General features: G+C 35.1%; 1 protein-coding gene across 3 annotated transcripts; it reads left to right on the top strand.

Moving 5' to 3' along the window:
• Positions 1–1,329: 1,329 nt before the first annotated feature.
• On the top strand, positions 1,330–24,098 carry LOC105973445 (U5 small nuclear ribonucleoprotein helicase). Of its 3 annotated transcripts, none has more exons than XM_088816944.1 (49): positions 1,330–1,505; positions 1,614–1,678; positions 1,901–2,075; positions 2,739–3,186; positions 3,288–3,353; positions 3,676–3,780; positions 3,873–4,163; positions 4,615–4,731; positions 4,821–4,880; positions 5,631–5,702; positions 5,770–5,886; positions 6,021–6,182; positions 7,678–7,743; positions 7,841–7,993; positions 8,066–8,149; positions 9,210–9,284; positions 9,387–9,518; positions 9,588–9,653; positions 10,705–10,770; positions 10,866–10,988; positions 11,490–11,639; positions 11,922–12,134; positions 12,313–12,465; positions 12,561–12,785; positions 12,878–12,979; positions 13,064–13,144; positions 13,245–13,325; positions 14,800–15,003; positions 15,098–15,214; positions 15,302–15,424; positions 15,538–15,627; positions 15,699–15,824; positions 16,059–16,121; positions 17,064–17,152; positions 18,057–18,147; positions 18,292–18,441; positions 18,521–18,712; positions 18,834–18,899; positions 19,904–20,059; positions 20,159–20,302; positions 20,638–20,705; positions 20,795–20,960; positions 21,039–21,101; positions 21,694–21,789; positions 21,933–22,100; positions 22,238–22,408; positions 22,970–23,119; positions 23,196–23,327; positions 23,620–24,098. In XM_088816944.1, exons 1-49 carry the CDS (start codon positions 1,390–1,392, stop codon positions 23,692–23,694), a joined length of 6,264 nt encoding a protein of 2,087 aa, XP_088673070.1. In that variant the 5' UTR covers positions 1,330–1,389; the 3' UTR covers positions 23,695–24,098. The 3 variants fall into 3 exon arrangements, with proteins under 3 accessions (XP_088673070.1, XP_012853915.2, XP_012853916.2); XM_012998461.2 differs by having other exon boundaries at positions 1,611–1,678; XM_012998462.2 differs by having other exon boundaries at positions 1,330–1,507; positions 1,619–1,678.
• The last annotated feature ends 985 nt before the right edge of the window (positions 24,099–25,083 follow it).

Genomic DNA, 25,083 nt, shown 5'->3' with positions numbered 1-25,083 from the left:
TGAACACCGCCAAAACATCGCCCTCTTAATCAATCTTTAGCCCTAGGGGTTTAAATCAGACTGGTCGAATTACAATTAACACTTTAAAGGAAAGAAAATCAAAATTTAAGAAATGAAAATTTTAATTCCAATCTCGTTCAAAAAAAAATTGTTCTAATATCTTGTTCATCATAATTTCATAAATTGGTATGAACAAACTTGTTCTAAAATCGAAAAATTATTTGAATCAAATTGATGGAATTCGAAAGTTTCAAACCTGTCACCTAGAATTTCATAATAATATAGTTACTAGTACTTCACCCGTGCGTTGCACGGAGGTCAGTTTTGAAATGAGAAAAAATAATAATATGGAAACGAGTATCTCTTTATAACAACACGAATTCAAGTAAAGCCAAATGGAAGGAAATAAAAAAAAACATAAGCTTTATATCTTAATTCAGAGTTGTAACATATTAAATTCAATTAAATATTACAAAGAAGTAAACACGAAGCGCGTAAAACATGATATGAAGATTAACTTAAATCATTTAAAACATATGGTATAACTCTATTTCGTGGAATGCAATCTACTACACCATGTCAATCTTCTACAAAATAACTAACTTAACAACAAATACGGTAGCAGATTAGTAACACAATAGATATTCAAATAACCTGTAAGTTTATCACTAATGGCGTTCAATTAGTGATGCACATTACTCAAACAACAATACAACTTATAAATATTGCAAAAGAGATAAGATGATACGCCATTATTGATACCAATACCGATACCGATACAAAAATCAATACTGATGCCAATGATAATACTAATATCGATACTAATACTTATACTAAAAAAATGCGCGGCAATGTTTGGCTTCGTTTTGAAAGTTATTTTCATTTCTTTTTGGGGAAATAAATTTTAAGCAAATAATTTGAGAATTAAAGTAATATTTGTTTATATTTTGAGTGGAGACAAAATACTCTGTAGCAGTCAATTCATGTTTAAACGTGTTGGAAAAATATTTTAGAAGAAAAATTTGAAAAATAAAGTGTTTGTTGTTTACTGAGTAATTTTTTAGTGTGGCAGTCAAATCTAGTGTAACAATCAAATGATGTCTGTAAGCGAGAAAAACTTTTGAAACTGCTATAAGAATTTTTTAGAAAATCTTAACAAATATAAATTCATTTTCGGAAAATATAATTTGAAATATTCGATCCAAATCGGTGGAATTTGAGAAGTTTCTCATCCAATTTCCAGTTTGCAAATTATAAAAGAAAAAACGAAAAAAAACGGAAATCGAAAAAAAAACCCGGTTCGCAAATCTATATACAAAAACCCCACAGCTTTCAGAATAGTCTCACCGTTTCTTCATCTGCACACACACAGAAGCCCAAAATTAAATAATGGCAAAAATGTTGCTGGAACTCCCGCGGCTAACCAATTCTCTCCGGCTGCCGTTCGATGCCGATCAAGCCTATCTCAACCGTAAATCCTTCCTCCAAACCCTCAATTCCCGTAGGTATGTATCCATCAGTATTTGTGAATGCTGCTTAGATTCGAATAATCCATCTTTTTTTTTTCATAGATATTTTTACTGTTTGAAAAATGATCCTGTTTTGTGCAGTAGGTCTGCTGCAGTTTCTCTCGAAGAATCAGAACTCGCTCGTAAGATTTTTTATCGATGGGAAGAAGGTACTTCTGCACCCTATAGCTGTGTGTAATGAGTGTGTGTTTAGAATTTAGATAGATGGTTTTTCAAATTTTAATGGATTTCTTATTGTTGTTTCTGAGTGTGGTAAATTTCAATTAACATATAGTTAGGTGAAAAGAATTTAGTTAATGAATTTTGATTAACATTTCTGTATGCTGTTGTGTGTTGTTAGTAATGTATTTGTTGTCTCTATTGTTGGGCAGCTTCTGTTGAGGTACGGCAACTATACAAGCAATTTATCACGGCGATGGTTGAGTTGATGGGTGATGAGGTGGTGTCGGAGGAGTTTCAGGAAGTGGGATTGAATGTTTATAGGCTATTTAGTGGGGATTCTGGATCTGAAGAAGATGGGGGCGATAAGAGAATTCTGGCAAAAAAGTAAATTTATTTTCTTAATTATGTGTTGATAGGCAAATTAAAATATTTACTTTCTCGTGGTAGAAAAATATTTTATGTACGATATGTTTTGATATTATATCGAAGAGCTCAGAATGGCCATACGTGAATATTGTTTTCGATAACCTCAGTTGTCTCTGAAGTAAGTCAATTCACACTCATCGTGGTATACTTAAGTTGAATCACCCTTTTTGACACATAAAATGATATTTTTGTTTGAAAGGTGTTGATTTTGTAGTGCAAATGGCGCAACTTGTGATTTTATGTCAGTCATATAGTTCTAATGAACAAATAGCTATGGCCATTGTTCGATGATGTCTTCTGTTTTAGGTCATTTATATTTCTCTGATGAATAGAACTTTCAAGAGGCTGAAAAGTTCGGAAATATGATAGTGACAAAGAAAAATAAAGGAAAAAAAATACAATTGTTTGAATGCCCAAAAACATGATTTTCCAGGTTGAGATTTGTCAACCATGTCATTTGTTCTGTTCGCTGAGTCAGTTGCCAACCGTTGTTGGCCTTTATATCTTCAATATTTATGCATGATTTAAAGTTTAAACTCTTATTTGGGTATTTCAAGTGGAACTTTGAGTTTTGTAATTATTTTTCCCGTGTTTCATATTGTATAATTTCATGTAATTCAGGTCCGAGTTTCAAAAACTCATTGGTCATACTGTTCCGGAACCAAGCATACTGAAAGTAGCATCACTTGTGGAGAAGCTTTCTGGTTTACAGAGTAATGAACAGGGGAATGGCTATTTACCAGAATTGGGGGGTGCAGATAGCGAGGGTTTGGAATTTGGAGCAGATCTTGTATTCCAACCTCCCGCTCGCTTTTTAGTTGACATTTCACTGGAGGATGCAGAAAATTTGTTGGAGGAAACTAGCACATCATCTTCTAATCATGAGGGATGGTCTGATAAGGATGGATCTACGTATTTCCGCCCACCTAATAGTGAAGTTAAGTTTGACTTAGAGTGGTTACAAAATGCATGTGACAGAATTGTTAGGGCAAGTACTTCACAACTTCCTCGAGATGAACTAGCAATGACCATTTGCCGGATTCTTGATTCAGAGAAACCTGGTGATGAGGTGTACAAATTTATAGTGCTTTTGTTCTGATCACTCAGCTATGTACTTACGTTTCTAACTTTTGAGCGTTCAGTTTCTTATTTAAATTATGTAAATTGTAGATTGCTGGCGATTTGCTGGATATTGTTGGTGATAGCTCATTCGAAACTGTTCAAGACCTTATCATGGTATGGACAATGACAAGTGTTGACTTAATATACAGTGATTTTTGTTCTTTTGGCCATGTCTTACCTACTGACTGAAATTTTCAAAGATCATGAAAGTGTGAATTACTTTGTGGTATTGCTTGTCATTTTACGTTAAATAATTCGAGTTGATACTGAATTTATCCTAGTACTGAAAAGATCGCTTAGCCATATATGGTTCAAGATACAATCTATATTTATTTGAGTAAAGTAGTATACGAAATGCTCTGGACTTTCAGTAATTCATGATGCTTTCAAAAATGATATTTTACTTTATTTTCTGAACTCTCCCCTCCCATCTCAGCATAGAAAGGACCTCGTGGAAAGTTTCCGTCACGGGCTGCTTGTACTTAAATCTGATAAATCAATTTCAAACACGCAACTGCGGTTGCCTAGTTATGCTACTCAGGTAATTAATTGAAATGCCGGTTTGTTTCTTTTTAATATTTCAGTGATAGGAATATTGATTTTGACATTTACGATAATATGTTATGTATATAGGTAACTGTTCAAACAGAATCTGAACGACAAATTGATAAACTTCGGCGTAAGGAGGAAAAGAAAAATAGACGTGGAACAGATCATGGAATTGATAACAACTTGTCTTTTAGTTCCTTACTTCAAGCAAGTGAGAAGAAAAATTTACTCGATGACCTTGTGGGGCATGGTGATTCGACTCAGCTTGCTGCAACGGCTCTTCTTCAGGGCACTGTGAGAAAGCATTTCAAGGGTTATGAAGAAGTCACTATTCCGCCTACACCAACTGCACCAATGAAACCTGGGGAGAAGCTGGTATATTTAATCTCTAATGCAGTACATTTTTTTTCAGTTGAAAGGCATAAGATCTTATTTCGGGGTGATGCGAATAGGAACAGTTCATGGTTGTGGGGCCTTACTTCTTGCTTCATTTTTTTTATTATTCCAGATGCATATCCTTAGTTCAAAAGTGCATCCACTTATTCTCTGCACACATGCACATTTAATTGCCATATATGTGTACTTGCTTGTGTGGGTATTTGTTGCTGTCACCGAATTTACTACTTTTTTTGCATTTCCTGAACATACTGATCTTTCTGCCTTATAACGAGTCGGTTTATTTTCTTTGCTAACAGAGGGTGCATGTTCTCTAGTTTTATATAACTTCAACTTTCTTATTCATAAAAAAGACTCCTATGAACATTTTTTGCCTGTGGAATTTTCATTTTCATCGTACAATTATTGAGTTGCTTTCTATCGATGACAGATTGATATAAAGGAGCTAGATGACATTGCACAAGCTGCTTTTCATGGTTACAAGTCTTTGAACCGCATACAGAGCAGGATATTCCAAACAACTTACTACACTAACGAAAATATATTGGTGAAACAAATTTCATTGTATGCATTGGGTTAGTTGTTTCCTGGAGAATAGAGCCATTATATCTTGAAATATTTTCATATGCTTTGCAGGTCTGTGCACCCACCGGCGCTGGAAAAACAAATATAGCTATGATATCTATTCTACACGAGGTTTGCATGGGACCCCTTCCTTTCTTCTTGATGTGATATATATAGTTGCCTAGTGTAAAGAATGGCAGTTTAGTCGTTTGACTATTTCCAATGACAAGAAAAATTGATAGCGGGTGACTAAATGTATTTTCAATGCAATAAGCAGTTTCTGTTTGCATTATACGATGTTGATGTGAAATGGGGAAGCAATTAGCACGATTTTCACACAAAAGATGCTATAGATTGAGGAAACTTCACTAACCCTTCCGTGAGAGTGATAAATTTCTGTATCTCAATTCTCAATAAGGCTTCTAGGACACGAGAGAACTGACTTGTATAGATAAGAAAGAGCTGAATATAATTATGAAGACCTACTAGTGTTTGACTGCCAATAAATAAGTAGAGCTTCTGCATCTTGATAACTGAAAGGACCAAAGTTCTAAGCAACTTTTTACTTTTAATTAACTGGCCTCCCTTTGTTTTTGATTAGTAGTCAGATTCTCATCTTCTCATTCTGGATTATGCATATTGTTAAGTCAATTAACAATATGTTACCAAATACTCTTCTCTTCTTCTTCCCTCCGTAAATACTTTGGAATTTTCTGTATCTTTGTGCTCCTTATATATTGCCATGATTTTATATTTCCTTTGCACTTGGATGGTTTTAGTGTAACAAGTGCCATGGAGATACTTCTTAAAATTTGATTCTTGCAAGATAAGTTTGCTACATGAATCTTTCCTTTGATTGATCACATTCAATTGTTTTAACAGGTTCGACAACACTTCAGAGATGGTTATTTGCATAAAGATGAATTCAAGATTGTTTATGTTGCTCCGATGAAGGTAAAGTTTTTCATATAACTAACTGAAATCTTCGAATAGTTTCTAATATTTGGTCTATCCTAACTAGGCATTAGCAGCAGAGGTCACATCAACCTTCAGCCATCGATTATCCCCTTTAAATGTAACTGTGAGAGAACTCACTGGTGATATGCAACTCTCCAAAAACGAGCTTGAAGAAACTCAGGTATCTGTTATTCTTGTCATTGTAGGTTTGATTCAACTATTTTGGCCTTGGTATGACCAAAGATTTACATTATTCTGCTTGAATGGCTTGTAGTCTGGAGTCTTATGTTTTTTTCATTTCTTTCCGTGATTCAGATGATTGTAACAACTCCTGAAAAGTGGGATGTGATTACTCGTAAAAGCAGCGACATGGCACTTTCCATGCTAGTGAAGCTCCTAATCATTGATGAAGTACATTTGTTAAATGATGATAGAGGTCCTGTTATAGAAGCATTAGTAGCTCGCACTCTTCGTCAGGTATGATATATCGTTAGGATGTTGCCGATGGATGGTCTTTTATTGGTATGTGGAGACTGAGGGTTCCTGAAATATTGGTGTTCTTGCTATCGTCCTTGTGAATATTTTGGGCATTTAATATTGCCCGTTCACGTCAGAAAACAGATTAACACTCAAAATGTTCAGCTAGTAATTCTAAGAATATATATGATCAGCATATACTTTTGGCATTTGATAATCTCCGTGCTTCCCTACGAAATACTATTCGTAGTTATGAAACTAGAATTGGCGTAACCAATTAAATGTTAAACCAGTAATCTATTAAATATTAAAATAGAATGTGAATATGGTGGTCAAAGGGCAGTTTTAGAGATGGAAAGATTTGCTTGCTTGAACTTACTACTTGATACTGTTTAGGAGAAGAGTCGTGAATATTTGCCTTCCCATTTCCTATACACAATACTTTTTATCTTCTACTGTACTTTTGAGCACTTGGTTTTAGTGAATAATGTAATTATATTTGATAATGTAGTATTATCAAATTTAATACATTCTTTTACTTTGAATTTTAGTGCTTCCGTTTTGCTCATTAAAATCCATGGACCAAATAGCGCCTTTAAATTTGTAAGAAAAATGAATATGAAAAGTTAAAATAATGCAAGTAGTCTTAATCGAAGGCTTAAGCACAGAGGAGCGAATCTGCATCGAACTTGGCATTAGTATTATTATTAATTCTCCTAAAAATTTCAAAGTTGTCTGTTTTGTTACATAAAAAAGAATGTTCCACTGAACCAAACATTTCCCTTTCCTACGTTTCTTTTGTAGCATGGATGTTATCTTTTCAAAACCAAAAGTTCCAAACATTGTAGTTGTTCAATTGACTCTCCAAGTTGGGTTGAGTGATCCGAGTGATACCAGGTTTAACTTTGCCCAACTTATGAAACTCCATGACATAAAATATCCCCAAATGGCTTCGATCATTATCTCACCACAGCTGTCGCCATTCATAAAGCTTAATCGCATCATTGACGATTATTGTCACAGCTGTATCTCAATTCTTACTCTTTACAGTGTCAGATTGATTGTTTAAATTGATTCATATAATTTCATTTCCATGTCTTCTCTTCTTTGGAATCAATCTTATCTTCTTAACTCTTCCATGAATGTTAAATGACTCATTTAACTTTTGAACTACACTTCTGCAAATAAGTTATTATTTATGTGTCTACATTTTAGAATATAAGAATGCCAATCAGTGGATCCATTTGTATGTACCAACTTCTGCTACAAGCTGTAATTTGGAGCATAAATGTCGAAGTTAGTTTCATGTTCCATATTGATAACACATAGAGTGGGTTATCAAAGTCAAAATATTCTGGAGTAAGTTTGGTTATTGAAATCGAAGTGTTTCATAAGCTCAATTAATAATGTACTTCATGACGCACTCACATACTCATTGGTGCTCTCTTTTGGATACAAATTTTTCGATCTAACACTGTCTTTCATGTTCATACAGGTGGAATCCACACAAAGTATGATACGTATTGTTGGTCTTTCTGCAACTCTACCCAATTATTTGGAGGTAGCTTGCTGATAGCGTTGTTCTAAGCAAGTTGATCATTTACACGGAATAATTTTTTCCTTCCTGATGATCTGTAAATATGTATTTGCAAAATTAGGTTGCACAGTTTCTGAGGGTAAATCCAGACGCAGGCCTCTTCTTCTTTGATTCAGGCTATCGCCCAGTACCTCTTGAGCAGCAGTACATTGGGATTTCTGAACGTAACTATTCAGCTCGTAATGAATTGATGAATGAAATATGCTACAATAAGGTGGAATTTATCTCTTGAATTTTCTAATATGCAATGTTAAATTTACAAATAACATTGTTGTTTTTTCATCAGGTTGTTGATTCATTAAGGCGAGGACATCAGGTCATGGTTTTTGTTCATTCACGGAAAGACACAGCAAAAACAGCTGATAAACTGGTAACATGCCTTATCATTTTTACTCATATAATGTTCTGGAAAGAGGCTCTATATCTGTGTTAAGTTTCGGTGATCCTTATTATAGTTTTAAAAGAAAAATAGCCTTATCATTTTTTCTCATATAATGTTCTGGAAAGAGGCCCTATAATTGTGTTAAGTTTCGATGATCCCCATTATAGTTTTTAAAGAAAAATGAGAAGTCAATGTGGTCACCTCAACTAAGAAAGTGAATTGTAGTCCTACTGACTTATTATATTTGCTGCATGGAAATGTGGAAGATTAATTATTTTCTGTATGTAAAAATAAGTAGGAATGTGCACTGTAATTAGAACAGTGGATTTCAACCCAATACAAGAGTTTAATGTGTTGTCAAATCATCGTCTTTTCAGCCTTGACATGCTAATTTTATTTGGATTTTTGGTTAAACTGCAACCTGGTTGAAAATAAATTATCAGAATTATAAAATAGAAAGCTAACAGGAAGTCATGTTACAAAGGGAGGTGCACTGAGGATGTCCTCAGTGTAGATGGTTTTAGATGTTTAAGTTGTCTGAAATCAATGAAAAGCCAGATGGGCCAAGGTTCTGACTAAAAGTATGTCCGGTATATTTCGGTGTACGCATTGCTGAGAAATCTTGGTCTCATGCTAGTAATATGTGATATCTTACTTTGAGGTTTCTGCATCATGTGTGGGAATTCGACTAGTGGAAGGGCAATAGAGTTACAACGATAAAGTTGTAATTAAGAGCCTAAGACTCGCTGAAAAAAATCTTTGGTTTTTTTTTTATATTGGAAGAAGTTTTCCCCTGTGAGTATAATAGACGCACCGAGCAAGATCATAGCTCTTCGCAGACAGCATAAAATCAAAGATGATATCATTCTTAGAGTCATCAATGTGTCGATATATGTGCTTATGCTATAATTTTTGGTTCTTATTATTTGAAAAAGCTGTAACTAACATACAAGTCACTTCCACTTTATAACCTCATCTCAAGGCCTAATGCAATGCAGTTCATAGACTGCTTATGCTTTATAACCATATTGCATGGCATTCTGCGCAGGTTGAAATGGCCAAAATGCGTGAGGACTTCGATCTCTTCACAAATGCTTCACATCCTCAGCAGGGACTTATGAAGGCAGGGAACTTTTGTTTATAAGTTTTATTTGACATCCTTCTTGTGTACAGTTAATTGTTTCTGTTAATCATTCATCCTTTTTAATGAATTCATGCATCTCAGAAAGAAGTTCTGAAGTCCAGAAATAAGGATGTTGTACAATTGTTCGAATATGCTGTTGGTATCCATCATGCTGGGATGCTACGTGCTGACAGAGGATTGACTGAACGACTTTTCTCTGAGGGACTTCTAAGAGTATGCCGATCACTTTTCAGTTCATCTAATCTCTCTTATCTTTCTCTAACGCACTTTCGTTATGGCTAGGTTCTTGTTTGCACAGCAACTTTGGCATGGGGAGTAAATCTGCCTGCTCACACTGTGGTGATTAAGGTTGTTCCACTTCAAACGTTACATTTCTGATAATGTGTTCCTATCAGAATCGGTTATCTAGGCACATGCAATCATGGACTTCTACATGCAATCTTAAAAATCATTATCATGTATTCTGTGAATTTGTCTAGTTTCTTCCTGGCTCTATCTTTGGTGTAGTTCACCAGAGGAACTGCTTTCTTTGATTAGTGATATCATTGTCCAATCCCCTCCATAATTATGTTTTGAAATGTATCTTCTACTCTCATTTTGGTAACTAATCTGTGCTGCCATTTCCTTCATGTGTATAATGACGTTTCACTTCTAAAAACTAGTAAAATAAATGACAGATTAAATTTCTAGTTTGAGAGTCAAGCTGTATAGGTAAATAATTTTACTTTCTTCAACTCTGATTTATATATGAGTTCTAATAAGACATTTATTTCTGCACGGACAGACTGATATAAACTCCTGATTTTGACATCTTGTTTGATTTAAGTATTATTCAATGGGGTTGCATAGATATATTCCCGCGGTTAACATGTTTGGTAAAAGTACTGGTCCAAATTGACACATTCGTATTGAACTAAATTTTTTGTTTATTTTCTATATTGCGTTAGTATATTTTGTTTTGATTTTATTAATAATTTGCTTAAAGTTAACTTCTACTAAAATCAATAATATTCGCATCCTCCCATTTCTCATCAATTTTAATTTATGTTAAAAATGTTATTTGTAATGTTTCTTGTAGTATAACATTTTCTTCTGTTTCCCTCTTCTGTCTGAACTGTAATAAAAGATGACTTGATATAAAGGTTTCTTCACGGTGTTTGAATCAGCTAAATCTTCTGCTATTTGTCGTATTTCACTTTGTTGTATAGAAGCATATCTTTTCCAGCTCCTGTCGTAATCAGTTTATGTAATTTGAATAAGCTGTTTTGCTCCCTGTGTGGTAATTTTTGTTATGTACTCCCTATACTTCACTTGCCTTGTACAACCAAATTTCAACCTTTGGAACTTCACTAAAGCAAGTTTGCTAGAGCTGAACATGTTTTTATGCATATTATACCAGGGAACTCAAATATATGACCCAAAGGCGGGTGGGTGGAGAGATATAGGCATGCTTGATGTTATGCAGGTGCAAATTTTCCTTATTTGTGCTGCTATATAGGTTTTCTGTCAAATGTTATTCTTCTATAATATTTTCTTCTGAAGTAAAAATTCCTTCTATAGATATTTGGGCGTGCTGGAAGGCCTCAATTCGATAAGAGTGGTGAAGGCATTATAATCACTGGTCATGACAAATTAGCATACTATTTGCGACTTTTGACGAGTCAACTTCCTATTGAGAGTCAGGTGATCCTTGTTTTTTTCCTCTTTCTTTCTGTTTCTAGTAATAGCGGAATCCTGATCTTGGAACTGTAAGCACGTGAACACGAACTCACCGAAATATGACAGAAGCCTCCTCACCTTGGACCTGCAACTGTAATCACCTTTCACTTTTTTACCGTGGGTCAAGAGAGTGAAACATTGATTGCAACTCAGAGTAAGAAAAGAGGGAGTTGACTAGGTTGATTACCTAGAAGTTAAGATGAGATTTGATCCGTCTTGCTCTAATTTTATTATTTTGAAAATTGAAACATAAGTGATCTCTGTGTTCTGCAAAACACAATATGGTCTTGCCTTTTGGGTTCTTTCACTAACTTTGGTTCCTAAACAATTGACCAAGCAGCCAACCAAGGATTTGTGGGGAACAAAAGTTTATCTTATTATCATTGATATTTTTTACTGCTCATTGACATTTTTTTATCTGCTGATTGAAATTTTCTTATTAGTTCCCTTTATTATATTTCACAGTTTATCACCTCGTTGAAAGATAACTTAAATGCTGAGGTGGCATTGGGCACTGTCACAAATGTCAAGGAAGCTTGTGCTTGGCTAGGGTATACATATCTTTTTATAAGGATGAAAATGAATCCTCTAGCCTACGGTATTGGATGGGATGAGGTATATCCTATTTCTATGTTCTTTTATTGTATAAATGAACATAATTGTATCTTCTTCTATTCATTCTTATGCACATAATTTTTTAATCTCTGCCCTCATCCCCCCGATGTCCTTTTCATAACTATAGCAAGGCTTGTCAATTTTCTGAGCTTCCTTGTCTTATGGGACTATTATCCTTAAGTTTACTTCATTGAACCCCCCCCCCCCCCCCCCCCCCCCCCCCCCCCTCCCCTCTCTCTCTCCCTCCTTTGTGTTTGTACATTAATTATTGGAACATGACAGGTCATTGCAGATCCTTCATTGAGCCTGAAGCAAAGAGCTCTGGTTTCAGATGCTGCACGTTCTCTTGATAAGGCAAAGATGATGCGCTTTGATGAGAAAAGTGGAAACTTCTATTGTACTGAGCTTGGTCGTATTGCTAGCCATTTTTACATTCAATATTCCAGTGTGGAAACTTATAATGAATTGATGAGACGCCACATGAGTGATAGTGAGGTATTATTGCTTCATAATGGAAACTGAACTCTTTCATGATAAGCACATGAATATTGCTTCATAATGGATAACATAATAGTATTATTGCGATGAGAAAAACTTTACTTATCTTTGTTAAGTCATCGAATAAATATTTCTTTTTGCCTAAGCCAAGTCCTTTGTTTTTCTTGCCTTATAGGTGATTGACATGGTTGCCCATTCTTCTGAATTTGAAAATATTGTTGTCCGAGAGGAGGAGCAAAATGAGCTGGAAACTTTGGCCCGCACATGTCCTTTAGAAATCAAGGGTGGCCCATCAAGTAAACATGGAAAAGTGTCGATTCTTATTCAGGTTAGTGTCTCTGACTACCAGTATAAAACATGAACTTTTGATTCAAAGTAAGTGCCACCCCTGTCTTATGATCATGAATTATTTTTGTCCTGCAGTTGTATATATCGAGGGGCTCAATTGATAGTTTTTCACTAGTTTCTGATGCATCATATATCAGTGCAAGCTTGGCTCGTATTATGCGGGCCTTATTTGAGATTTGTTTGCGAAGAGGGTGGAGTGAGATGACTTCCTTCATGCTGGACTACTGCAAGGCCGTGGATCGTCAAATTTGGCCCCATCAACATCCGCTCAGACAATTTAATAGAGATATTTCATCGGATGTTCGTCCAGAAAATTGTTGTTCTTAACTATTTTGGTATAGTTTAAGTTTAATTTTATAGTAAAACCCTTTTCTTTACATTCTCTTTTTCAGATACTACGGAAGCTTGAAGAAAGAGGAGTGGACTTAGACCGGCTATATGAGATGGAGGAGAAGGACATTGGAGCTTTGATTCGCTATGTGCCTGGAGGAAAGGTATTCTTTTTGTTACTCTTGTTATTTTTAGGACTTGGACTGAATTTCCTCTCTATTAATCTGTTTGTTGATTTCCTATTGAAGTTGGTCAAGCAATACTTGGGATATTTCCCGATGGTCCAGTTATTTGCTACAGTAAGTCCAATCACGAGAACTGTTCTAAAGGTAATGGCAAGTTGGCAATGTCATCAATTTCTTTCAGCTGTGAAATAGTTTTTTGATCCCATTAATTGTTATACCAAGTAACAATATCTCTTTATATTAGGTTGATTTGACTATTACACCGGAGTTCGTCTGGAAGGACCGGTTTCATGGTACTGCACAGCGCTGGTGGATTCTAGTTGAGGTGCTTCCTTGTTACTTGGTTTTTTTGGTTATTTGGAGAAGTTAAAGGATTAATGGGTTCTCAGTCTCTCATTTTTATAGATGAGAAATAATATGATGATTCTTGCCGTTTAAGGCTTTTCTTGAATCTATATATAGCGAAGTGACAAGTAAAGAATGACTGGAGCATTCTTTGCCAAATCTCAATTATACTAAACCTGATAGCTGAGAGATGCAAGTCGTTTGCAGGAGATATTAATACTTCTTCATAAACTGAATCTTCAGGACCGTAATTTAGATATACGTTCTCTTTTTTTATCACTTATATTTCTTTCTCAAGATGTATACATATTTCTTTCTCACAATTTATACCTAAAAGATACCATTATTTGTAGTTTAGCAAACTTTTAAAACCCATTGCTGGTGGAACTCTGTGGGAGAGCCAAATAATTAAGTGTTGCGACCAACTATAGTAGGTTCGATGGACTGTCTTAGGAACGAGAACTGCTAAACACACGAGTCACATTGTATAATTGGTTTAAAAAAATATTTGTTCAAATTCTTGATGTTTAGGTATGAAAAATAGGAAGTATGAAAGCAGAATTGAAATCTCTGGTAATTGAGCATCTAATTATTGGTTTGGGTACAGTATTATCTAATATGTTTAGTTGAAAGAGCACTGAATGCGATGAACCCTCTCAATAGTTTTCTTTGCTTGATTCTTCTTTATGCATTTTAGGTCCGAATGTCTTTTGAAGATGCCTTGGGCATTGAGAATAAGTAATGCTGAAAGTCCAACCTTTTATCCTTAGGCTTGTGCGAAAAAAAATTGGTGACTAGTAGGTAATTGAACTTTAGTGCAGCCTCTTTCCCTTGGTCTACTTTCTGCATCATGGTTCTTGTTATACAGGATGGTTCAAGAATCGCATTGACAAATCTTTGATCTGTCAATGCCTTAGTAACTGAATGATTTATTAGTGTTTGTGTTGTTATAAAAGCTCCTCCTGGGGAGCTCAAAGATCCCTTGGGGTTGGAACCCCAGACCTGGCTCTCCCCACATGAAAGAACACTAGACTAAAGCTTTAATGGTGTTTGGCACATTTTAGTTGATTCACTAAGGGATTGGAAATTGGAATTGTCAAGATCATTACTTATGTATGGATCTGTGTTTGTGGTATTTGCTTGTCTTCTGATGCTTTGTTTTTTATATTTGGGTATTCCCTGATACAGCTTACGGCGTATGCTTCTGGCAATTATTTTCTTTTACCATTGAACTTGCCGTCTATGATGATCCCTTATCATCTGCATACCTATGAATGCATAAGATATTCCTCACTTTTTATGAATGATTGGTGCATTTACCAAGTCACATTATTGAACTGTATTTTTTGAGGTATTATAGTTATATACCTATTTGCTTAAAGTTTCAAGTTAATGTCAGCATTCTCTGTGCTCTCTAAGCAATTGAACTAATGGCTGGTCTTTTTCTTTGCTAGGATTCTGAAAATGACCATATATACCACTCGGATCTCTTTACATTAACAAAGAAGACGGCGAAAGCGGAGCCTCAGAAGCTATCATTCACCATTCCGATATTTGAGCCACATCCTCCTCAGTATATCATTCGTGCAATTTCTGACTCATGGTTGCATGCGGAGTCTTTCTACACTATATCCTTCCAGAACCTTGCGCTCCCAGAGGTGGTCTCCAAAATAACTTGTATTCTTTTGAACTTTTTTAGTAGGAATTCAGCAGTTAGATTCTCATAATTACTGAGTGTGATCTTTCCTGCAGGCACATACGACTCATACTGAACTCCTTGACCTGAAACCACTTCCTGTAACTGCACTTGGCAATGAAACTTATGAAGCATTGTATAAATTTACGCACTTTAACCCCATACAGACGCAGGTTTTGATCGAACTTATTCTAATATTTCATTCTTTGTTTGTAGTTTTAGTCTCTTTCTTTTTTTTACCCAAAGCTTCACTTTGGCAGGCTTTCCATGTGCTGTATCATACAAACCAGAATGTTCTTCTGGGAGCTCCAACAGGAAGTGGTAAAACCATATCAGCTGAGCTTGCTTTGCTTCACATGTTCAATACGCAGCCTGATATGAAGGTACTGAATTTTGGATGAAGTTGATTTCTATTGTATTTGTTTCGTTCAACTGACGGTTTAGGTTTGTCTTTCGTTGTCGTTGATTGTATTTTTTTTTTTTTGCATTAATGCAGGCTATCTATATTGCACCTTTAAAGGCTCTTGTTCGAGAAAGAATGAATGATTGGAGGAAGCGTCTTGTTTCCCAGCTTGGAAAACGCATGGTGCTCACAGTTTTACTTATTAATGCATAAATATGCCAAGCGTAACTAGTCTAACGTGACTTCATTATTAGGTGGAGATGACAGGGGATTATACACCAGATATGAATGCTCTTTTAGCGGCCGACATTATAATTTCTACACCGGAAAAATGGGATGGTATCAGTCGTAACTGGCATACTAGAGGCTATGTTAAGAAGGTGCCCTATTTCTTCTACTGCACTTCAGTTGACAAGTTGGCTTGTCTTAGTTTTTTGTTTAATTTGCATATTTGAATTTCGATTTTAAATCATGTTATGGATCTGAAGTCGCCATTTGTGGTCGACGGCTGTTTTTCTCACATCGACCCAATATTATGCTATAATAAGAAACTGTAATTTTCATTTAATCATGAATCTGAGTTGCCTTTCATAATTTTTGAAAAATACCTCTAGGTTGGACTAATGATATTGGACGAGATTCATTTACTTGGCGCTGATCGTGGACCCATATTGGAGGTATGTACTATGCATGCTTGAATGTAGTTCCTGTAAGAATCAAATATAGACTTGAATAAGTACTGAGTCTCTCTTGGCCTGCATGAAATGTCTGGTAAGTTGACCTCTTGCACTAGAACTAAAGTTGAAATTCATCTTGGAACTTGGAAGTTCATTATAGTGAATTTTATGCTCCTGAAGTTGGAGTTTCTTTGAAATGCTGTTTAAAATTCTGTAACTGTAGTTCTTTTTTCGCTAGCTTGTTTTCCTATCATTATGGGAGTTATGCTGATGTATATGAAAATCCTAGATTAAAACTACAGAGAAAGCTTACAAAAAAAATCCCGCCCTTCATCTTTCCATCTAAAACTCTTTTCTTCTGTTTATAATGTAAATCTCTAGAGGTGTTTTGGGATCTCTTCCAAGGGTTTGTCATGATGCTTTTTGAGCTGGACAACCAGCTCTATTAGCAACTTTCTTGGCATTGAATGTCATTATTATTCACTAAAATGCTATGTGATATTGTGATATAATTATTTCCAAAATGATTTGATATTATCTGGAAAAGTTCACAACATTGTTAGCATATCACATATGTTTTATCTATATCTATGTTTATTTTCCGATGAAAATAAAACTAACTGAAATTTACGAGAGATGTATTACTCTTATGTCTTCTCAGTGTAAAAGGAAATAAAGGTTCTTGACGTGAGAACCTTGTAGTAACAATAACGCCTGTTCTAAATTACTTGCATTAAAGTCTGTTTGATCCTTGTACATTCTTATACAATGCTGCCTGTGACTTTAATGATTAAGGATAACAGTATATCTGCATACATGTTATAGAGTAGACATTATTTCATTTTCTTATTTTATATGTTTTTGAAATTATTTTCGTGACACTCGAGCACTCGCTGAAATCTATATATCATGTAGCATTTAATAAATAATATACTTGGATAGGTTATCGTATCTCGGATGAGATATATATCATCACAGACAGAGCGTTCTATTCGATTTGTTGGTCTTTCAACAGCACTTGCAAATGCACAGTAAGTTATTAATTGTTCAAATTTTTGTTGATTTAGTTTGTATTCCTTTAAATTTAAATTCATTAACCTTTTAGTATTTTCTCTATGATTTCACATATTTTAGCATGTTCCTTTAGTGTCCTTCCCCTGCCGATATTTTTGTACTACATGAAATTTATCCAAATGGATGAACAGTTTTCCAAATTTATTGACTAGCCAAGGCCTATTTTAAGTGTGAATTTTATTGAACTTGCAAAGTATAGACTGTTAAATATGTCAAGCATACAAATTGTTCTTATATAGTTAGGCCACAAGTTAAGAAAAGGCTAAACTCGAAGCCATATATGAGGCCTGCCTCGTAGTTGAAAAATATCAGGGCAAGTCAATACATGTTTGCTAACTGCACCTACTTGAGCTGGGCGGTGTTTGTAAAACAAAAATGAACCTCAAGCGGCATTTGTAATTTTCAAAGTTGATGCCATTTTTTAGGGTACTATGTCTTATTTATAGAAGATAATAGTCGTTTCTTTTCTTTAGCATCCGATGTCTATGTTTTTTCTCAACTAGGAATTTTTCACACAATTTTTTTCATTTTTTTATTGCTGACAATCTTTTTTATTTTTTCTTTTTTTTTTTTTAAATCACACTAGTGTATGTCCAATCATCACGACAGGAATGTCTATTTGACTTATTTTTTCATCGATGTCTATATAGCCCACTACTGATTCATACTTACATATATGAATATTTATGTTTATATATGCATGTCAATGTTATTATATATAAATTACTATATTTTGGATGCTGGTCCTTAAGTTTTTGAAAATGGCTATGTCCTTTGTTTGTATCCTTGCACTGTGAATATGTTTGTTGTTGTTTTTGTCTCTTATTACGATGATGAGTCTTTTCTTATATTTTGATCCAGTGATTTGGGTGATTGGCTGGGTGTTGAAGAAAATGGGTTGTTCAATTTCAAGCCTAGTGTTAGGCCTGTTCCTCTTGAAGTTCATATCCAGGCAAGTAATGCACCTAGTCTATGTCGTTTTTTGTCTCCATAAAACATCAGGAAACTTCATATGAGATGGTGCTTTCAAAGAATATGTTAATGGTACTTTCATTTCCCGATACTGTTGTTCATATTGGATTTTTTTCTCCATCAGGGTTATCCTGGAAAATATTACTGCCCAAGAATGAATAGCATGAACAAACCCACTTATGCTTCTATCTGTACCCATTCACCGACAAAACCAGTTCTTATATTTGTTTCATCACGTCGTCAGACTAGACTTACTGCATTGGACCTCATTCAGGTGAGAATCAAATTCATGCCTTTTTTTCTGTCAAGTTTTGTTAGCTACTGAGCTTATTTTTCCGTTTCTGTAAATAAAGTATGCAGCTTCAGATGAGCACCCAAGACAGTTCCTGGCTATACCTGAAGAATCACTTCAGATGATACTATCCCAAGTAACGGACCAGAACCTTAGACACACACTGCAGTTTGGTATTGGGTTGCACCATGCAGGACTGAACGATAAGGATAGATCTCTTGTTGAGGAACTTTTCGCGAACAACAAGATTCAGGCAATGCTAATATTTCACCCACTCCGGTTGCATGATTCGAGAATAACATTTTAAACTGGTCGCTTCTGTCTAAATATGTTTTCCCCCTTGTGATATTGTCTTGTCTCTATATTTCGTTCAGGTATTGGTTTGCACCAGTACATTAGCATGGGGTGTGAATCTTCCAGCTCATTTAGTTATTATAAAGGTCAGTGAAAGTGACGAATTGCTTTCCCCATCTGCATATGACTGATAAAATTATTTATATCATGTGTATGTTGTTTATTTGCCATCATTAGACCATGATCATATATTATTTTTGTCTATTTTTTTCATGATTGACTTTTGGGATATTTGCCCAGCACAAGTTAATATTGAAGCTATAGTTCCTTTTCCATGCAGTGACATGAAAAACAATGATCAGAATGCCCATATAGTGACCTGATTGTGCTTACTTTAAATTTACTGCGTTATTTACTTTGATAGTTATATCATCATGGTAGTTTGTTACTGCTGGGATCAAGATCAGTATGAAGTTGATAGAGAAGTTTGTGGACTCAGCTATAAAAGGATCCTTTAGTTTGTTGCTTAAGAGTAGAAACATAGAAAGAATGAAAGATAGCACGGAAATTCCAAGTTAAAAAGCAGCCATGGACAACCCAGGAACATTTATTACAGAATAAGGTGGGACTAGTAACATAAATCTTATGAACATGCGAAACCGACAGTAGCATGTTGAGTTATGAACAATTTTTTCTTTTCAAACTAAAAGCCAAAGTATGTAAAATTTATATCATAAATTCTCTCATGTACTTTCATCTTATGGATATTGGATAACGTTTTTAGTATAGAAGGATATTGTTTGCAAAAAACGCAAAAATGTAGATTATATCTTTCACGTGAATTGGGTATGACCTAATTGTTTCAGAATGTCTTTATTGGGAGGTGAAATTGACTAGTTTGTCCTTGCCATCCTAATTGCTGGATATTCATGTATCCATTATTGTTGTGTGGAAACTAATAATGGATATTATTGCTACCCTACCACAAGCGGGTTGGGGGAATCTTAGTTACTTGCATACTTTCTGATCTATGATCTATGATCTATGTGTATGCTTTATTCGCCCGTATTGTTAATCCAGCTTTATTTAGTTTTCGTCCACTTCCAGCCTTTTAGAGAAAGTAATGCTCTTCTATGTGTCATCCAATCAGGGAACAGAATTTTTTGATGCAAAATCAAAGAGATACGTTGATTTCCCAATAACAGATATTTTGCAAATGATGGGCCGAGCAGGACGACCTCAGTTTGATCAACACGGCAAAGCTATTATTCTCGTTCATGAACCAAAAAAGAGCTTCTATAAAAAGGTACCAAAAATTGAACAATTGTGCATAGTTAGGTACGTCGCTACTTTTGCACTAAGTGAATAAATTGGTTGGTTTGTAATTTTTTTCTTCCTTTTGCAGTTTCTTTATGAACCATTTCCAGTTGAAAGCAGCCTGAGAGAACAGTTGCATGATCACATCAATGCGGAGATAGTTTCTGGAACGATTTGTCATAAAGAAGATGCAGTACATTATCTCACCTGGACATATTTGTTCCGTAGATTGGTATGCTTCTAGATATTTTGACATTTTGAATATGAATTAGTTCCCTATATTGGGTCTATTGTTTTCTTACTGGTGCTCCATCAATCACTTGTCCAGTATATTAGTGTCAAGAAGCAGTACCATACACTAAAGCTTGTTGTTAAGTAGCACTCATTTCACTTTTTTTTTCATCTAGACATCACATTTGCCTAGAGGATGCCATGCCTTTTCTTCTAGAGTATCTGCCACGTACAGTATGAATAAAATTCATGCTCAATAGGCTGGCATTTTCTCTCTGCCCTTTATCCAGTTCTAAGGTTGTCTCATTAATAGAGTTTTTGTTCCTCTTATAACAGATGGTTAATCCAGCTTATTACGGCTTAGAGGATACAGATCCTGGAACTCTGAGTTCTTACATGTCAAGGTGGCATGGATTTATTTTTAAGTGCCTATATTGGAATTTGGTTACACTACTTGGCAATTCCGTGTCTCAATAATATATCTTTTTAACAGCTTAGCGGTCAGCACATTTGAGGATCTTGAAGACAGTGGTTGCATTAAAATTGATGAAGACAGGGTTGAGCCAATGATGTTGGGTTCAGTAGCATCTCAGTATTATCTAAAATATACAACTGTTTCCATGTTTGCTTCAAATGTAGAAGCAGACACAACACTCGAAGTCAGTTAACTCCCGCAGTCTATTTCTTTGGCTTTCTTATATTTAATTTGATTTTAGTTCTATTATTTGCTGTTATAGGTTTTCCTTCATGTATTAGCTGGTGCTTCTGAATACGATGAGCTACCTGTGAGACACAATGAAGTAAGTTACTAATTCCTTCATGTATATGTGCTTTTATCAAAATGCACGAACTTGTTCTTCTAACAAGTAGTAATGGTTAATCTTTACAAGTTAAAAACTCTGAATATGTAACTAGTTTTTCTGATTTTATATATACTTAGTGAGACCTTGGCTTGATTTAATAACTCCTGTTGTCCTTGGTTGTAATTTATTTTTGGTTTGATTTAAAATACATCTTTACAATATTACATAGCAGAAAGAAAGTGGGAACATAATTTATCAACATTGTATTTAAGATTTTAAGTGTCAATATTGTCTTCTTTGGTTATTGACGTGATCACTACTAATCCTTTTCTTTTTAAACTCTCAATTCTGTTTGTTGGCTAAGCAAAGAAAAATTGGAAGTAACTTTTTCTAGTGCAAATTATTCTAATTAGTCTGCAAATTATTCTAATTAGTGTGCAAACTAATATAAATTTTTGAACTTACTGAGCAGTGGGGCATTTTAAGACTATTATTAATTTTTTATTTACTAATTATAGCAGACCCTTCCCTTTTGTAGTTCTTGAATAAATATATTTGTCATAATAATTTGAGTTTTTGTGCTCTGTAGGAAATTCACAATGCCGAACTGTCGAATAAGGTTCTCTACATGGTTGACAAGAATCTTCTTGATGACCCTCATGTGAAAGCAAATCTTCTATTTCAGGTTAGCGCAATCCTTGTTTTGCCTCGTCAACCTCAGTTTTTGTTGGATGACCTCAAAATTTGATCGGCCAGAAGTTGTTAATATGCATATTTGTTTACTCTTGGAATTGCCTGTCTTCTTACACGCATTTGAACGGGATACAGGCGCACTTTTCCAGAGTTGAACTACCAGTTACTGACTATGTCACGGATTTAAAGTCAGTGCTGGATCAAAGTATTCGTATTATCCAGGCAATGATAGATCTCTGTGCTAATAGTGGATGGCTCTCTAGTATGATTACTTGTATGCATCTTTTGCAAATGGTTATGCAGGTAGCCTCTATAGTCCTATTTCTCATTGTTGTGTTTTTTCCTTCCTTTTCTTTCGTAGTAGAGAATGTATTGCTTGCTGAAGCAGTACTCTTCCCGTCAGATATTGTTTCTCCAGACATTTTTTTGGTTTATTACAGGGTTTGTGGTTTGACAAAGATTCTTCCTTATGGATGCTGCCATGCATGACAGATGATCTTATTACTACCTTAGGCCAGAGAGGAATCTCGAGTGTCAGGCAGTTATTAGATCTTCCCACTGCAAGTTTACAGGCTCTCATTAAAAGTTCCGGTGCCTCGAGGTTACACGAGGTCTCGTTATCCACTTCACTAAAGCAATTTGATTCACTTCATTATTTCTTATGCCACTTTGATATGATTGCTTTCTGGATTACGCAGAAGTAGCTATATTTGCTAATTTTCAGTTTTATGGTATCTCGTACATATAGTTTTATTTGCTCTTTTGAGAATCCAAGTGAGATATTTAGATAACATGCCTCATTATTATTGTTGTGTCAATGAGTAGAAGTCACCGAAGTTCTTGTTAAGCAGTCACAGTGTTCTTCTAAAGAGTTTGCAAGGTCTTCTACTTGAGCACTTCACATTAATATTGCATCCAACATCTTCCAATCTTTTTCTGCAGTGACTGCTTAACAATAAATGAAATTATATATTCATGATCATCGTGATTATGTTGTCATTGTCAAGTGATACTAGTTTCTCGTTTCAGATCTGAAGGACATATTCACATTCATCTAGTTTTAATATTTGTCAACTATGATTATAGGATCCTACTATTTTCAATTCGTCTTTATCCAACTACTGCTGCCATTCTACTTCTCATGTTATCTCTGCTATTTTTCATGGCCACAGGAACTGCAGCATTTTCCTCGTATTCAAGCTCGATTAAGAGTTCAGAAACAAACAGTTCAAGATAACCCTCGTTTTAGTCTGAACATAAGACTGGAAAAGACAAACAGGCATAGGAAAACATCTAGAGCTTTTACTCCTCGCTTCCCTAAGGTCAGTCTCGTAATTTGCGGATATTATTTACGATTTAGTAAAAAAAAAAAGGCTGACAAATGTCGTGCTAAAACAGGTTAAAGACGAGGCATGGTGGTTGGTCCTGGGAAATACCTCTACCTCTCAACTACATGCATTGAAGCGAGTTTCTTTTGCAGATGTCTTGCAGACAAAAATGGATATACCATCAAATGTAAATGACTTCCAGGTAAAGTGCAATTTCAGCTTCTTCTTGATTTGCCTGCACAGCATATTCTCTCAACAGTTTGATAGAGCCAAACTAGTAAGAAGGGCATTTTAGTCATGCTGTATATTTCTTCCTGATATCCATGCATATTTATTAGCTTTCTTAATACGTGTGCCGAAACCTTAAACGGCATTTAATATGAAACGGAGGGAGTAGCAGTTACCACGAGAGACTTCTCTCACTGTATATGACTTGTTTTTTTTTTAAACTTCTTTATTTTCTTGCTTATCTGGGGAGTTTATTGTTTCCTCAGGATATGAAGTTGATCATCGTTTCAGACTGTTATGTTGGTTTCGAACAAGAGCACTCGATTCAAAGGCTCCTGTGATCTCATCTGTCAAGTTGCTGACGAATCGGGTATCACCATTAATTATTCGATGAGCATTAAGTGTCGATGTCAAGCGTTTATACTTGGCCAGATTTTCTACGCCAGCCCGATATTATGAAAACATATGCAGTAGGTATACTGTGTTTTTGTACATTGGTTTCATTGCCAAATACGAAATGCGGCAGTTCCAAGTTTGATAGTGCCGCTTACAGGTTTCCTTTTACTTGTGTAGATAAAACATTTGGTCTGTAAAATTTGAAAGCTTATCGTATCAAGTTTTTTGGGGGGCGGGGGGTCACTGGTTCCATTACATGTGTTGTTTTACAAAATTGGCTTTACCTGGACTACATTATTTTCTACACATTCATAATTATATATTTATGAATAAATTTATGCATTATTTATCTGTATGCGTATACAAACGGAGCAACATGATTATCAAGACTTATCCAACTTATTCATCAAGATTTGGCTGACATAATTTCATGAACTTAAATATGAGCTGCTATGATTTTTTCTGGAAAGGATAAATATTAATTAGTCTTGGAATTCTTTAGTTTTTTCAAAGAAGTTCGTTTGTTTAGCAGAGAATTACCATTAATTCTTGGGTAAATTATGGCAAGTTACGAAAAAATCTCACCTATTTGGATAACTACAACCACCCCTCAGCTATGAATCTTCTTACATGTCCACTCTTATTGTCTCAAATATAACAATATCTTCCAGATTCTGTGGAATGTTCTCCAGTTTGTACACGTTTTGTGCAAAAATGCAATTTTCGATGCACCACAATGTAATATTTGCAAGCCAAAAGTTACATCTTATGATCTTGTTTCAAAATGTGGAGCTCGAATGAGGTAAACCGGAGAATATTCCACATAATCTAGAATATTTCACTGAATTTGACACCGTAATAATGGACTTGTAAGAAGATTCATAGTTGAAGGGGGTGGTTGTACTTAGCCAAACATGAGGTTTTTTTTATTCATAATCTGACATTACCTCAGGAATTTGACACCGTAATAATGGACTTGTAAGAAGATTCATAGTTGAAGGGGGTGGTTGTACTTAGCCAAACATGAGGTTTTTTTTATTCATAATCTGACATTACCTCAGGGAGTGGCTGTAATTCACTTTAATACTTTGATCCTTGTCAACAAATTCCCATACACTCAATGTGAACATGTGTCAAAATAATTTCCCTTCACCTTCGTTCTCTACTCTAGCTTCTCTTTGTTCAATCAAACACACATTCTTGATTACTCCCTACAGACTATCAGTGAATTGAGCACATCAATATTCATTTGATGTATTCCAATTGTGAATGGTTCTCCTTTTAGGAGCCGGTTTTGACATTACTTTAGCAAATTGGAGATATAAAAAAGTTTA

Source organism: Erythranthe guttata, chromosome 4 (genome assembly GCF_056151865.1).
Source record: "Erythranthe guttata isolate IM_541 chromosome 4, IM_541, whole genome shotgun sequence".
Taxonomy (NCBI): Eukaryota; Viridiplantae; Streptophyta; class Magnoliopsida; order Lamiales; family Phrymaceae; genus Erythranthe; species Erythranthe guttata.
This window is presented reverse-complemented; position numbering and strand designations above follow the sequence as displayed.